This window comes from Erinaceus europaeus, chromosome 23, assembly GCF_950295315.1.
Source record: "Erinaceus europaeus chromosome 23, mEriEur2.1, whole genome shotgun sequence".
NCBI classification, from domain to species: Eukaryota; Metazoa; Chordata; class Mammalia; order Eulipotyphla; family Erinaceidae; genus Erinaceus; species Erinaceus europaeus.
In genome coordinates this window covers 13,391,894-13,407,104 of record NC_080184.1, presented here as the reverse complement: position 1 = coordinate 13,407,104, position 15,211 = coordinate 13,391,894, and the positions used below count along the sequence as shown (strand labels likewise).

The window sequence follows — 15,211 nt, the reverse complement described above, 5'->3', positions numbered from 1 at the left end:
GCCCACCCTCCATGGGCTCCCTGGGTGCTGTGCATGGTGCTGAGAGAGGAGAGACCCCACAGCCCTGCCCCACCCTCCATGGGCTCTCTGGGTGCTGTCCATGGTGCTGAGAGAGGAGAGACCCCACAGCCCTGCCCACCCTCCATGGGCTCCCTGGGTGCTGTGCCTGGTGCTGAGAGAGGAGAGACCCCACAGCCCTGCCCACCCTCCATGGGGCTCCCTGGGTGCTGTCCATGGTGCTGAGAGAGGAGAGACCCCACAGCCCTGCCCACCCTCCATGGGCTCCCTGGGTGCTGTCCATGGTGCTGAGAGAGGAGAGACCCCACAGCCCTGCCCACCCTCCATGGGGCTCCCTGGGTGCTGTGCCTGGTGCTGAGAGAGGAGAGACCCCACAGCCCTGCCCCACCTTCCATGGGCTCCCTGGGTGCTGTCCATGGTGCTGAGAGGAGAGACCCCACAACCCTGCCCACCCTCCATGGGCTCCCTGGGTGCTGTCCATGGTGCTGAGAGAGGAGAGACCCCACAGCCCTGCCCACCCTCCATGGGCTCCCTGGGTGCTGTGCCTGGTGCTGAGAGAGGAGAGACCCCACAGCCCTGCCCACCCTCCATGGGGCTCCCTGGGTGCTGTCCATGGTGCTGAGAGAGGAGAGACCCCACAGCCCTGCCCACCCTCCATGGGCTCCCTGGGTGCTGTCCATGGTGCTGAGAGAGGAGAGACCCCACAGCCCTGCCCACCCTCCATAGGCTCCCTGGGTGCTGTCCATGGTGCTGAGAGAGGAGAGACCCCACAGCCCTGCCCACCCTCCATGGGCTCCCTGGGTGCTGTGCATGGTGCTGAGAGAGGAGAGACCCCACAGCCCTGCCCCACCCTCCATGGGCTCCCTGGGTGCTGTCCATGGTGCTGAGAGAGGAGAGACCCCACAGCCCTGCCCACCCTCCATGGGCTCCCTGGGTGCTGTGCCTGGTGCTGAGAGAGGAGAGACCCCACAGCCCTGCCCACCCTCCATGGGGCTCCCTGGGTGCTGTCCATGGTGCTGAGAGAGGAGAGACCCCACAGCCCTGCCCACCCTCCATGGGCTCCCTGGGTGCTGTCTATGGTGCTGAGAGAGGAGAGACCCCACAGCCCTGCCCACCCTCCATGGGCTCCCTGGGTGCTGTGCCTGGTGCTGAGAGAGGAGAGACCCCACAGCCCTGTCCACCCTCCATGGGCTCCCTGGGTGCTGTGCAGGGTGCTGAGAGAGGAGACACCCCACAGCCCTGCCCACCCTCCATGGGCTCCCTGGGTGCTGTGCAGGGTGCTGAGAGAGGAGAGACCCCACAGCCCTGCCCACCCTCCATGGGGCTCCCTGGGTGCTGTCCATGGTGCTGAGAGAGGAGAGACCCCACAGCCCTGCCCACCCTCCATGGGCTCCCTGGGTGCTGTGCATGGTGCTGAGAGAGGAGAGACCCCACAGCCCTGCCCACCTTCCATGGGCTCCCTGGGTTCTGTGCAGGGTGCTGAGAGAGGAGAGACCCCACAGCCCTGCCCACCCTCCATGGGGCTCCCTGGGTGCTGTGCCTGGTGCTGAGAGAGGAGAGACCCCACTGCCCTGCCCACCCTCCTTGGGGCTCCCTGGGTGCTGTGCCTGGTGCTGAGAGAGGAGAGACCCCACAGCCCTGCCCACCCTCCATGGGGCTCCCTGGGTGCTGTGCTTGGTGCTGAGAGAGGGGAGACCCCACAGCCCTGCTCTTTGGGGACGCCCCTCTTCTGGTCCAGGCTGTGATGTGTGTTCCTCACATACTCTTCCTTGTTCCCATGACCCGTCTCCCACAGAGAGAACCAGGTTTCCGGTGTCCCCATGTCGGGCCCCAACCTGTCCACCACTCGCCCGATCCAGCAGGACCTGAGCCGCCAGGACCCGCTCCCCCTGGCTGAGGATATTGACAACATGCGCAACAACAAGCTGGTGACGGCCGAGGCAGCGGGCCCCCACGACGGCATGGGGCCCCCGGGCCTGCCCCCCAGCCCCACCAAGACAGGGGACTGTGCTGAGCCGGGCCCACACTCCAACCCCCAGAACACCGCCGGCCGCCGGGTACCCAACAACCCGGGGAACCCCTCCAACCCCGGCCCCCCAAGGACCCCCGAGAACAGCCTTATCGTCACCAACCCCAGCAGCACACAGGCCAACTCAGCCAAGACTGCCAGGAAGCCTGACCACACTGCGGTGGACATCCCCCCCGCCTGCCCGGTCCCCCTCAACCACACGGTTGTCCAGGGTGAGGTGGTGCCCTTGGGTGGAGTGGAGAAGAGGGGCTGGAGTACCCTGGGGTGGGCACATTGGGTTAAGAGCATCACTGGGTAGGCGGGCAAGTGGGGGAAGCTCTCTGGCACCCTGGGGTATGTGGGGGCATGGAGCATCCTGGGGTAAGTAGGGGGCCCTTTGGGGACCCTAGGGTGTGTGGGTAATGGAACTGTGCACCCTGGGTGGGTGTGTGATCGAACTGGGTACCTGGGGTGAGTGGGTGATGAAACATAATACTATGGGGTGGGTGGGTGATAGGGCTGGCTACTCTGGGGTGGGTGTGTGATAGGCTTTTTTTTTTTACATTGTTAGGACCTTGCCTAAATAGCAGAGTGATACTCTGGTATCTCTCTCACACAATAAAAGAAAATTTCAATATATATTGTTTTGGCTAGAGACAGAAATCAAGAGGGAAGGGAGAGACAGAGGCGGGGAGAAAGAGACATCTGCAGCCCTGCTTCACCACTTAAGAAGCTCTCCCCCTTCACAAGTGGTGAAGCAGGGCTGCAGGTGTCTCTCTGTCTCTCTCTCCCTCTCTGTCACCCCCTCCCCCCTTAATTTCAGGCTGTCTCTATCCAATATATAAATAAAGATAATTTTAAAAAAGAAACTTAAAAACATAAAACAAATCAAATAAAATGGGCATCGTAAAGACGCGGTGGTGGTTGTGATTGGGGTGGGTTACTGAGGTGAGTGAAAACAAGCCCATTGTGGGGGGCCTCTGTGGAGGGAGCCCTTCAGTGCTGGTTCCTGCCCCCACAGTGAACAAAAATGCCAACCCAGACCCACTGCCAAAAAAGGAAGAGGAGAAGAAGGAAGAGGAAGACGACCCAGGAGAAGATGGTCCCAAGCCCATGCCTCCTTACAGCTCTATGTTCATCTTGTCCACCACCAACCCGTGAGTATGGCTTGTGACTGGGCCTGTGGAGGAAGGGGGCATCCCGGGGGGCAGAGGTGGGGGGGCGGGGATGTCAGACCCCACACAGGCCCAGAGACCAGATGTCGGCAAGAATTGCTCCCAGGATCATCAGTTTCACCCAGCAGTCCCTCTTCAATCACAGGAGGTTTTAAATTTGCCACCAAGTACCACTTTGTGGGGAAGGCCTCCTTCTGTGGGATAATCTCCCGTCTGCCTTCAGTTATAACAATTTTTAAGTTTTTTAAATTATCTTTACTTATTGGATAGAGATAGCCAGAAATCAAGGGGAGGTGGGGAGGGAGGGAGGGAGGGAGAGAGAGAGAGGGAGAGGGAGAAACACCTGCAGCCCTGCTTCACCACTCGTGACACTTTCTCCCTTCAGCTGAGACCAGGGGCTCTAACTTGGGTCCTTGTACATTGTAACGTGCGCTCAATCAGGTGCGCCACCACCTGGCCCCTTGATGATAAAACTTTGATGGCAAGCCTGGTCTCTGAGATCTACCCCCAAAGTGTGCTATTTCAAAAAGGATTCGGACCCGGCATTCATGGTCTCTGGTCTGGGATGACCTTGAGGTGACTGAAGGAGAGACATTGATAACTACAAAAGGCATGGCCACTTGGGGGCTGTGGAAGCCTCCCCTTTACTCCTTGTGAATCTTGAAATGCTTCTGAAAACCTTGAGAAGGAGGGTTGTGTTGGGGCTGGGGGGGGGGCGGATGGTGGCTCACCCAGATAAACGCACATAGTTACTACATGTAAGGATATGTACAAGGACTCGGGTCCGAGCCCCTGTGTTCCACCTACAGCGCGGGCTGGTGAAGCAGGTCTGCAGGTGTCTGTCTTTCTTTTCCTCTCTCTGTCTCCCCCTCCCTTCTCAAGTTCACTCTGTCCTATCAAAAGAAAAGAAAAAAAAAACAGGCCAGCAGAAGCAGTGGATTTGTAGTTCCAGAATTGAGCCCCCACAACTGAAGGCCAAAAAAAAAAATGTGTGTTGGAGGACTGGGGGGGGAGGGCATAAATGCTTTCTAGAACCTGCCATTTGGAGGCTTCTCCCACTCAACCTGCACTGTACAATTTTTTGTGGCATTAATACAGTCTGTTTTAGTAGGAAAATCTTTATAGTGGCATTCGCTAGTTCTTCTTCTTCTTCTAGCGTTTGCCCTTCTTCCGTAGCCAGTCAACAGCGTCAGGTTGAAAGCTGTCAGGAGCTGCGTGTTGCTGGCTTTGAAAGTGACTGGGATCCAATGTGGATTCAGTCGGCTAGGAAGGATCGTCAGTTTCCCCAATGAATGGGTACTCACGGGATGCACCACGGGAAGGTCGATGCAGTGCATCCCAACATTCGCTAGTGAACACCGTTCTCAGGACAGCTCCATGGGGATGGTGACTGGTTGTTCCCATTTGACGCATGGCCAGAGAGGGACAGACACTGGCCCTAGGTCACACAGCAAGCAGTTGGGATGGGGTTGCTCACAGCCTCCCTGTTCTGGGTCTACAAGTCCCAGTGGCAGAGGTAGGGTCTGGGCAGGAGTAACCCTGCGAATCCTCTTCTCCATGAGAGAGTGCCGGCGGCCAGCCCCAGCAGGTCTCAGGGATCCCAAAGGAGGAGGGGCATCAGCGAAGAAATGAGAGAGAGTGAGTTGATGCCGAATCAGGCTCAAGCGGACATCTCTGTCCTGCTCAGGCAGAACCTTATTTTTGATAGTCTCATAAGGCTTAGATCATTAGTACAAAAATCACCCAAGGCTTTGATCATTCATACAAAACATTACCAAGGATCTGATCCAAAAATCACCAAGTAAGAAAAGGACAGGTAGGGGACATTTTCCGCTCCGTGGAACATCATAGTTTCTGTGTCTCTCGTTGTTCCTGTATCTGTGTGCTAGACAGATGCCTTATTAACTAAGATGAATATTCTACCTGCATGTTTATGCCACCCTCCTGCCCCTATGCATCAGAAGCCATGGTTCATAGAAAGCTCAAGCTTGTTATGTTTCTGGGGGTCTTAAACAAATTGAGCAGTCCCATTTTTATAAAATCTGTTCCAGTGTTTGATCAAGGAGTTTTGTTTTGTTCCTTACTGAGAAGGCACCAAGGTGGTGTTGACCTGGCCAGCCTCTCCATAAAGTTAAAATCTCTAACTAAAATCCATCTTCTATGTATGCTCACTCTGTGACCTAGGTTCTCATGTACTATTCCTGTATAAGGAAGTGGCGGCTAGGGGAGTCGGGCGGTAACGCAGCGGGTTAAGTGCACGTGGCACAAAGCTCAAGGACCGGTGTAAGGCATAAGGATCCCGGTTCCAGCCATCGGCTTCCCACCTCCAGGGGAGTCGCTTCCCAGGCGGTGAAGCAGGTCTGCAGGTGTCTGTCTTTCTCTCCCCCTCTGCCTTCCCCTACTCTCTCCATTTCTCTCGGTCCTATCCAACAACAACGACATCAATAACAACAACAATAACTACAATAATAAAACAACAAGGGCATCAAAAGGAAGTGGAGGCATAGTGGTAGGTTAAAAAGCCCATTGTATTTATGCAGGTACCATAACTTTTCATTTATTAATTATGCCGTGTAAGGTGGCCCCTCCACTGTGGGAGCCACTAATCTTATATTTTAGAGGGAATACTAAAGGAAGTGGTATAGACAGAAGGGAAAACAATTCTTCCCCTTGGAGTCTCCTGACAAATTCTGCATCACTGATGTTGCTTGTTCCATTGTGAACGATCTTACAGAGTGCAGTGCAGGTTTTGTCGTTATTTTTGTCATTGGTCAGGCTCTGAGCGTGGCCACAGGAAAAGATTATCAAGACCACACAGAGCTTAACCCCAAGCCCTGTACGTGGCAAAAGGCGAGATGGGTTCAGTTTGGCCTGGGGAGTCTCAGCCGTGCTGAACCTCCTGCGAAGCTGGTACCGTGCCAAGCAGCTGGCATGGCGGCGCCTGCGCCAAAAGAGGACACTTAGCCATTTCACAGAAGAGACTTCTTTGACCCGGAAGGACTACGTTACTTGCCTAAACTTGTGGAAAGGAAGAAGGGAAAGTTGAAACCTAGAAGGAAGGGATTTCAGAAGGAAGGAAGGGAAATAAAGAAGAGAAGGGAGGATGGAGAGAGGGAACTCTGGGAGGAGGGAGGGAAGTAGGAAAGAAGGAAATAAAGAAATTGAGGACCCAGGTTCAAGCCCCTGCAGCACCTGCAAGGGGAAAGCTTCATGAGTAGTGAAGCAGTGTCTGTCTGTCTCTCCCTCTCTGTCTCCCTCTCCCCTATCAATTTTTATCTCTATCCTATAATAAGTAAATGGAAATTAAAAGAAAAAAATATTTTAAAAGAGGAATTGAGAAGTCTGGAGAGAAGGGAGGAAAGGGATCTGGAAAGAAAGAATGGTGTCTATGGATAGGAAAGAGGGAGAGAAATCTGGAAGGAAGGAAGGAAGGACGGACGGAAGGAAGGAAGGAAGTCTAGAAGGAAGAAAGATGGAAGGAATTTGCTTCCCTGTTTGGTTGGCTCACCAGACCTTTCCCACACACACACACACACACACACACACACACACACACACGATCTCATGTGACGCACACACCCCACACAGCCATCTCTGGCAGCTCCGAGCTCTGCCTTCCAAGCCCCAACGCTCGCCAAAGTAGAGGTTAGCCTGGGAGTCACACTGTCCCAAGAGGGTCACTTGAGGCTTGACAGGAAACATGTATTCAGGACGCGTAAAGGGAGGGGCGAATCCCCATGCTTTTCGGGCGGGTGGGGCGTCCTGGGACTCTAAGACAGTGGCAGGATCTAGGACAGGCAGATTTGGACGCGTGTGGGCTCTTTGGAGGCGGGAGAACCAGGAGGGAGACTGTGGAAGGAGACTGAGTGGCCCCCTGCATGCCCACCCCCCGCCCCCAGCCTCCGCCGCCTATGCCATTACATCCTGAACCTTCGCTACTTCGAGATGTGTATCTTGATGGTCATTGCCATGAGCAGCATCGCGCTGGCCGCCGAGGACCCTGTCCAGCCCAACGCGCCCAGGAACAACGTGAGTCTGCTGCCTCCTGGGACACCCTCCGCCCCTCCCACTTCCCATGATTCCATAGGGTTCTGGGGGGGAGGGGAGACTGGTCCTCCTGGCCGGTAGCTATAACAAGAATTGTCTAGAAAACCCCAGAAGGAGATAGGAAGAGCCTCATCACACTGGGGGAAGCTTCGGTGCTATCTCCCCTTTCTCTCTCTCTCTCTCTCTCTCTCCCTCCCTCCCTTCTTTCTCTTTTTTATAGGATAGAAAGATATTGAGTGGGCAAGGCTAGATAGCATAATGGTTCTGCAAAGAGACTCTCCTGCCTGAGGCTCCAAAGTCCAAGGTTCAGTCCCCTGCACCACCCTAAGCAAAGCTAAGCAAATAATAATAAAATAAGATAATGAATAAAATAAAAGTCGACCACTAAGAAAAAAAAAGAAGAAAGAAAGATATTGAGAGGGGGAGGAGGAGATAAAGAGGGAAAGAGACAGAGAAATCCCTGCAGCCCTGCTCCACCATTTATGAAGCTTCTCCCCTGCAAATGGAGACCACTGGGTTTGAACCCAGGTCCTTGCACATGGTAACATATGCATTCTACCGAGTGCGCCCCCATCCCTACCCCCACCCTCTCTCTCTGTCTCTCACTTTCTCTCTCCCCCTCTTTTATTTGATTGGGTAGAGAAATATTGGGAAGAGAGGGAGAGATAGGGAGAGAGACAGAGAGACTCCTGCGGTCTTTCTCCACCATGAGTGAAGCTTCCCCCTTCAGGTGGGGACCAAGGGGATTTGAACTTGGGTCCTTTCACAGGGTAATATGCACTCTAGTCAGCATGACACCACCTCCCCCCAGCCGCCATCTTTCTCCCTTCCTCCTTCTGCTTCTCCCTCTCTCTCTCTTTCTCTCTCTCCCCCTTCTCTTTCCCTCTCTCTTTCTCCTTCTCCCTCTCTCTCTCCTCTCTCCTTTTCTCCCTCTCTCATCCCTTTCTCCCTTTCTCTCTCTCTTTCTCCCTATCTTCCTCTCTCTCTCCCCCTCTGCTCTTTCCCTCTCTCTTTCTCCTTCTCCCTCTCTCTCTCTCTCTTTCTCCTTTTCTCCCTCTCTCCTTTTCTCCCTCTCTCATCCCTTTCTCTCTCTCTCTTTCTCCCTATCTTCCTCTCTTTCTCTTTCTCTCTCTCTCGTTCTAACTCTGCTGGGAGCCACGAAGTCCCACTGACAACAAAAAGAAAACCCTCCCTTCACAGGGTCGGGCACTCGGGGTCTTCCAGTAACCAGCCCTCTTTGTTCCCTTTGTCTACTGCTCAGACCCTCCCTGCAAGCTGCCCCGGGGATCTCCCTTGAACAGAAGGGGAAACTGAGGCTCAAAGATCCTCCCCTCCCCAGCACCTGCAGCATTGACCAGCCTCGCTGCTAAGTAGGTTAGGAGCCAGGCACGGCCAGTCAGCCCCAGCCACCAGGGCTTACCCGACACTCCTTGCCTTCCTCTAGCCCTCTGGGGACAGGGCGGGGACAGAAGGAGGACAACAGTTAGAACCGATTATGTCATTTTCCTCTGGGGGACAGAAGAGGCTGTCTCTGAGGCTGAGGCTGAGACTGAGACACCCCATGACTTCCAGCTGTTTGGGGTAGGCTGAGGAAGGGGTCCAAGAATGAGCAAAGCCCCTGCCCACTCCAGGAGGCCGGAGGTGTCTCTGTCTCTGGCTAAGAGTGAAGGAAACCACTAGGACTGATACATATGCTGCTGGGGATTGAACTCAGGACCTCCTGTTTGAGAGTCCAGTGCTCTATCCATTGTGCTTCCTCCTGGACCACATCATAATTTTTAAAAATACTTTTACGTATTTATTATTGGATAGCGACAGAGAAATTGAGAGAGGGGAAATCGAGAGACATCTGTAGCCTTGCTTCACCACTCATGAAGCTTTCCCCACTGCAGGTGGGTCCGGGAGGGCTTGAACCTGTGTCCTTGAGCACTGTAATGTGAGCACTTAACCAGACATACCACTGCCTGCCTCTCTACCCCCTCGGTTGTTTATTTATTTACTGCTAGAGAGCCCCCATGGCTACCTGCTGATCAATTTCCAGTTACGTGTGAACCAGCCAAGGAGACAGGCCCCCTCTGTACAGTGAACACCCTTTCTCACTGTCCCTGACGCCCACGTCCCTCCATGCAGTGGATCCTGTTGCTTGGGGGGCTTGGCCGGAGTGAGCCAATTACCCACCACCACGCCCTTCCTGGCTCTGATCTCCTTCCTGCAGGTGCTGCGGTACTTCGACTATGTGTTCACAGGTGTCTTCACCTTCGAGATGGTCATCAAGGTGAGGGCAGGAGAGGCCAGGACTCTGGGGGGGAAGGTGGAGGGGGGCGTTGGCTCTTACCCTCAGGGAGGTGGGAGGGCCAAGGAAGGGTGGTGACATCCTGCGGTATTTGGAGTGATGCTAGTGAGGCATACGCTTTGGAAGGTGAAGTCGGCGAGGTTTTGCCGGTGGAGAGTGACAACAAGAAACCCAGGAATGCCCCTGGAGGTTTGAACTGAGGAAGAGGCAGTTCAGAACTGTCTTAGATGACCGAAGAATTGCACTGCCCCAGAGGGGCTCCTGGCTCCTCCAAGGTAATGTTGAGTTCCAGGCAGCCAACCCACGATAACGCACCATCTGGGCCCTTCCAAGTTGACTTCTGCGTTGTGTGTGTGGCTACGTCAAGACTCCAGCTGGTGACTTGCTTTGCTAACTCTAAGGTGACTTCTGAGTTCTCAGCGGTTGTTCCAAGGTGATGCTGGAGCAGCCGTTTCGAGATAGCCACGTAGTGTAAAAATCATTCCAGAATGGGAGCCTGAGGTTTGATGGCCGTTCCAAGATGGCACCCAAAGGCTTAATAGCTATTCTAATATGGCCCCTGAAATCTCAATAAGCCACCTCAAGGTAGCACCCAAAGGCTTAGTAGCTATTCCAAGGGAGAACCTTTATTTTAGACAACCATTCCAAGATGGCATCCAAAGACCCAAGCATGCCAAGATGGCGCTTGAGTTCTGGGCAGTCCTCCGTCCTCTGTGGCAATCTCTTCAGTTCACCATGCCTCTCCCCCAGAGGCTGGAGGATGGTTGCTGCCACCCCCTCACCCCGAGTGAGAGATGCTTATCTTCTCCCCGTGTAGATGATCGACCTGGGCCTCGTCCTACACCAGGGTGCCTACTTCCGAGACCTCTGGAACATTCTCGACTTCATAGTGGTCAGTGGGGCCTTGGTGGCCTTTGCCTTCACGTAAGTCTCCTGGGGAAGCCTCCCCTTCTTCCTGCAGTTTACCTACTGGCTCTGGAGGGGGGGGACATTTTTTTATGAGGGTGTCAAGATGGGGAAAGAGTGGGCTCTGGGGTGGCGGGAGGCACCTGCATGCTTTTAGGAAGAGCATCAGTTGGCCTGTGCATGCTGGCCACCAGGTAGGGAGGAAGGAGGAGAAGGGTCTCCCCCATCTTCTACGTCCTCCCACGGCCACCTCACTCACCCCTACACCATGACGCTTTCAGTAGACCTAGCTTCACCTCCACCGCCAACGCCGGAACATTCCATCTTCCTTCTGGTCCACAAGCTGTACCCCACCCAGCCTGTCTCTTTGGGGAAGCCCCTAAAAAGACAATCAGGGAGTGAATGTGCATGAGAATCAAACCCCCAATCTCCCAACCACATCCCCCCCAGCCTGAAGCCCCCCTTAGTTATAGACCTGGTGACTCCCTTGGTGTGTCCCAGTGGTCTGAAGACATTCTGCCCTCTGAAAGATGACTCCCAAGCTGTGGGTGGCTGTCCCAACTGGGCTTCCAGGGACTGAATTGTTAACCCATTGTGATGTCTGGGGGTAGCAATTCCAAGATGGCACCCAAGTGGTTGAGGTAGAGGGTCGTGTGTCATTTTAAGATGGCTCCTGAGTTGTGGATTGCTATTGCAACATACCACTCAGGGGGAGTTGAGTTGAGTAGTTACTCTTAAGATGACTGCTGAGTTCTGGGCAGCCATTCCAAGATGGTACCCAAATGGTGGACAACCATTCCAAGATGGCACCCAAATAGTGGGCAGCCATTTCATGGCATCACCTTGGATTCAGTAGGTCATTCCAAAATAGCACCCAAAGACTTAGTAGCCATCTGGAAGTGGCACCTGAGTTCTGGACAGATAATCTCAAGAGGAGTGAGTCGGTACTCAATCCAAGATGTTACTTGATTTGGGAGTAACCATTTCAAGATGGCACCCTAGGGCCCAGTAAATATTCCAAGATGTTATTCAAAGCCATTCCAAGATGGTGACTGGGTTCTGGGAAGCCATTCCAAGTTGACACCCAGGTGGTGAGCAGTCATTTCAAGATCGCGTCTGAGGACTCAGTAGCTACTCCAAGATGGCCCCAGAGTCTTAGTTGCCATTCCAAGATGGCAGCTGATATGTAGACAACCATTTCAAGATGGCGCCCTTAGACTCAGTAGTCATTGCAACGTGGCACCCAAAATCTTAGCAGCCATTCCAAGATGTCAGCTGATTTGTGGGCAGCCATCTCAAGATGGTGCCCTAGGGCCCGGTAGTCAATCTAAGGTGTCACTCACAGCCATTGCAAGATGATATCTGAGTTCTGGACAGCCATTCCAAGATGGCACCCAAATCATGGGCACTTGTTTCAAGATGGCATCCTAGGTCTCTGTAATCATTCTAAGATGGCTCCAAAGTCTTATCCGGCAATCTAAAATTGTGCCTGAGTTCTAGGTGGCTTTTCCAAGATGGCCCCCAACCCTGGTACCAAACCTAGCAGTATCTTCCTCTAGTTACCGATGCTCATGACTGACCCAATGAATCAGTCATGAATGAATCAGCCCCCTGCCCTGGATGAATCAGCCCCCTGCCCTGCCCCACGGGGCCCACCAACAAATCTGTTCTTGTCGCTGTGGACCAATCCTAGACAGGAAGGTATCAGAGAAATTCCAGCCCTAACACCTAGACTGGGAGATGACAGGGATGGGGGGGGCCTTCCTGAATTTCTTCTCAGCAGATCTCTGGGGGTCTCCACCCCCGCCCCTCGCACACACACACCCCAGACAGTGAGGGCATGGTATATGTCAAGAGACCAGGGCAGTGACCCATTTCCTATTTAAGGGCCAAACTGGGCCACTCTGATTCTTTCTCGCAAGAACACAATGAGGTCAGACAAGCCAGAAGGCTCCAGAATTTGTGAGACTTCTCAGCTGGTGGAAATTTACCACAAGGGGTTAGGAGGGGAAGGAGGAAGGAGGCTTATGGCCGTCTGACTCCTGTCTGCCTCCCCCGTCTCTGTTTCTCTCATCTTTTTCCTTGCTGCCACCTCTCTTTTCCCTTCATTTTCCCCTTACCTCCCTTTCTGCCTTGGCTCCCCTCCTGTTTCCTCTTTCCCCTTCTTCCCTTCTTGCTTTCTCTCTATGCCTGGCACCCACCCCTTCACCTTGGGTACCAACTTTGGTCCTGAAGAGGATGCTTCAAGGGCTGCCCTGGCCTGCCTCCACCACCCACGCCCCAATATGATCCTCTCTATCTGGGGGCTGGGGGAGAGACCCAGGAACAAGCTTCTCGACCCCGGCTTTCCTCCCCTCACTTACAAGTTAACTCAACTTGAAGCGAACTCAAAGTGCAAACACAAAACTCAGCTTCCGGGGGCCAGGTGGTGGCGCACCTGGTTGAGCACACACATTATAATTAATGCACAAGGACCCGGGTTTAAGCCCCCAGTCCCCACCTGCAGGTGGGAAACTTTGCGAGGGGTGAAGCAGGGCTGCAGGTGTCTCTCTGTCTCTCTCCCTCTCTACCTCCCCCCTCCCCTCTCAACTTCTGGCTGTCTCCTTCCAATCAATTTTAAAAATAGTTGTGTTCCGGGAGGTGGCGCAGTGATAACACTTTGGACTATCAAGTGTGAGGTCCCGAGTTCGATCCCCGGCAGCACATGTGCCAGAGTGATGTCTGGTTCTTTCTCTCTCCTCCTATCTTTCTCATAAATAAATAAAATCTTTAAAATTTTTGAACTAATTAAAACAAACAGAAAAGCTCAGTTTTCCAACCAAGCAAAAAGACTTCAAGGTCAGTGGACTCTTCCCCCAGAGCTGTTTTCTTTTGCTTGTTGATTTTTGTTTTTTCTTTGAATCTTGGTGTCGTGTACAGTTGACTTTTCTAAGTGATTCACAGCAGAGATGCAGTGAACACAGTCTTCCAGCCAGCTCTCACCCTGGGAAGTCCCTATTTAGCATGGTGTTTTTTGTTTGGTTTTGTTTTTAATTATTTTTTAATATTTATTTATTCCCTTTTGTTGCCCTGGTTCTTTTATTGTTGTAGCTATTATTATTGTTGTTCTTGATGTCGTCATCATTGGATAGGACAGAGACAAATGGAGAGAGGAGGGGAGACAGAGAGGGGGAGAGAAAGACAGACACCTGCAGACCTGCTTCACCACTTGTAAAGCGACGCCCTTGCAGGTGGGGAGCCGGGGGCTCGAACCAGGATCCTGCGCTTTGCACCACCTGCGCTTAACCTGCTGCGCTACTGCCTGACTCCCCTGTTTTTAATTCTTATGCAAGAGAAACATCCAGGCAGAAAACAGGTTCATGGATCTTGCAGGAATTGAATGGTGACAGATTGTCCTGGTGAGATTCTAACGAGTGTAGGATTTCTGAAGATGGGGCTGGGGTGGAAATGGAAAGATAGATGGAGATGTCCCCACCCCCCTCCACCAGCTCCCTGTTATGGGCCCCCCTGGGGAAGGCCACAGGCCAGGCACAGATAGCCGAGCACCTTGATCAAACCATGCCTGCATTCCCTGAGGACCAGACTAATGAGAGCAAAGACCAGGAGCCCTCCGCTGCTGCTGTGTTCTTGAGTCGTGTCTCCAAATCTTCAATGGGAGATTCTGGATGCTCTTGTAGGAGATGGTATCTCTCTCTTCTTGTCTGCCTTTGTGATGGGCTGGATTTCACACTGGGGGAACTGAGGCCCAGATGGTTCGTGAGGCTGGAACAGGGAGGCAGGGAGTGAGTCCTGCAAGATCCTTAAATTGGCTTGAGGGGACTCAACTGTCAGATTGGGGGCAGGGTGGGGACGTCACTACTCGACCCTGATGGTGGAGTCTCACACGGTGGCAGAATGAGGTGTGGCCACGGGGTTCCCTCAGGGGCAGAACCCAGAAATCCAAGGACAGGGGACCCATGGTGACCCCCTTCCTTGTGCAAAGGACTCTTGTTGCCCCAGCCTTGTGACTGTGCCCTCTTTGGGTGTTCCATGTGCGTCTCAGAGGCCTCTGATGACGTCTATCCCTGCTGCCCCTTGTCCAGATCTGTGTGTGTGTGTGTGTGTGTGTGTGTGTGTGTTCACCCACACCGCCCCTGACCGCCCGCACTCGCATCACCCATCACTCATTGCCTATCTGCTCTTCCATCCGGCGACCCTGCCCTCCTGGCCCTCCAAGAGTCTGCCGGGCACCTAGCTGCCAGCACCTTGATCGAACCATTCCTGTATGCCAGACTGGCAGAAAGTAAAATTAAAAAAAAAAAATCTCGAAAGGAGGGGACAGCCACTTCTTTAAAAATCCTTGTCCTCAAACAGCCCCCTGCCACTCTCCAAAGGTGTGTTTTTTTATGTTTATCTCCCAACCCCATGTCTGAGAACATGGAGGATGTGACCTGAGTTTGAATCTCAATCTTCCTCTCCGGGCCTCACAGCCAGGGGGTCTGATGCCCAAAATCACTTTCAAAGGCATTCTTACGGGGGCAGAAGGTAACTCATCTGGTGGGGCACGTGTTTCCTCAGGCCGGAGGACCTGGGTTCATGCCCCTGGCCACCCACGAACACCTTGCAGGGGATGGGAGAGGGAAGTTTTATGAACAGTGAAGCAAGGCTAAAGGTCTCTCTCTCTCTCTCTCTCCCTCTTTCCCTCTTCTCTCTCAATTTCTTTCTGTCTCTATGGAAAATAACTATTTTTAAAAAAATAAGAAAATGTCAGATTGGTAGCGGAGA

At 53.4% G+C, this 15,211-nt stretch overlaps 1 protein-coding gene across 6 annotated transcripts in view; it reads left to right on the top strand.

The window, feature by feature from the left end:
• The window catches only part of CACNA1A (calcium voltage-gated channel subunit alpha1 A), a 194,359-nt gene that overhangs the window by 122,154 nt on the left and 56,994 nt on the right, over positions 1-15,211 (top strand). For all 6 annotated transcript variants that reach the window (XM_016192271.2, XM_016192270.2, XM_060181837.1 and 3 more), the window contains exons 20-24: positions 1,814-2,259; positions 3,048-3,183; positions 7,101-7,230; positions 9,464-9,523; positions 10,359-10,465. In XM_016192271.2, coding sequence (XP_016047757.2) covers positions 1,814-2,259; positions 3,048-3,183; positions 7,101-7,230; positions 9,464-9,523; positions 10,359-10,465 — 879 coding nt within the window. The remainder of the gene's footprint in view (positions 1-1,813; positions 2,260-3,047; positions 3,184-7,100; positions 7,231-9,463; positions 9,524-10,358; positions 10,466-15,211) is intronic.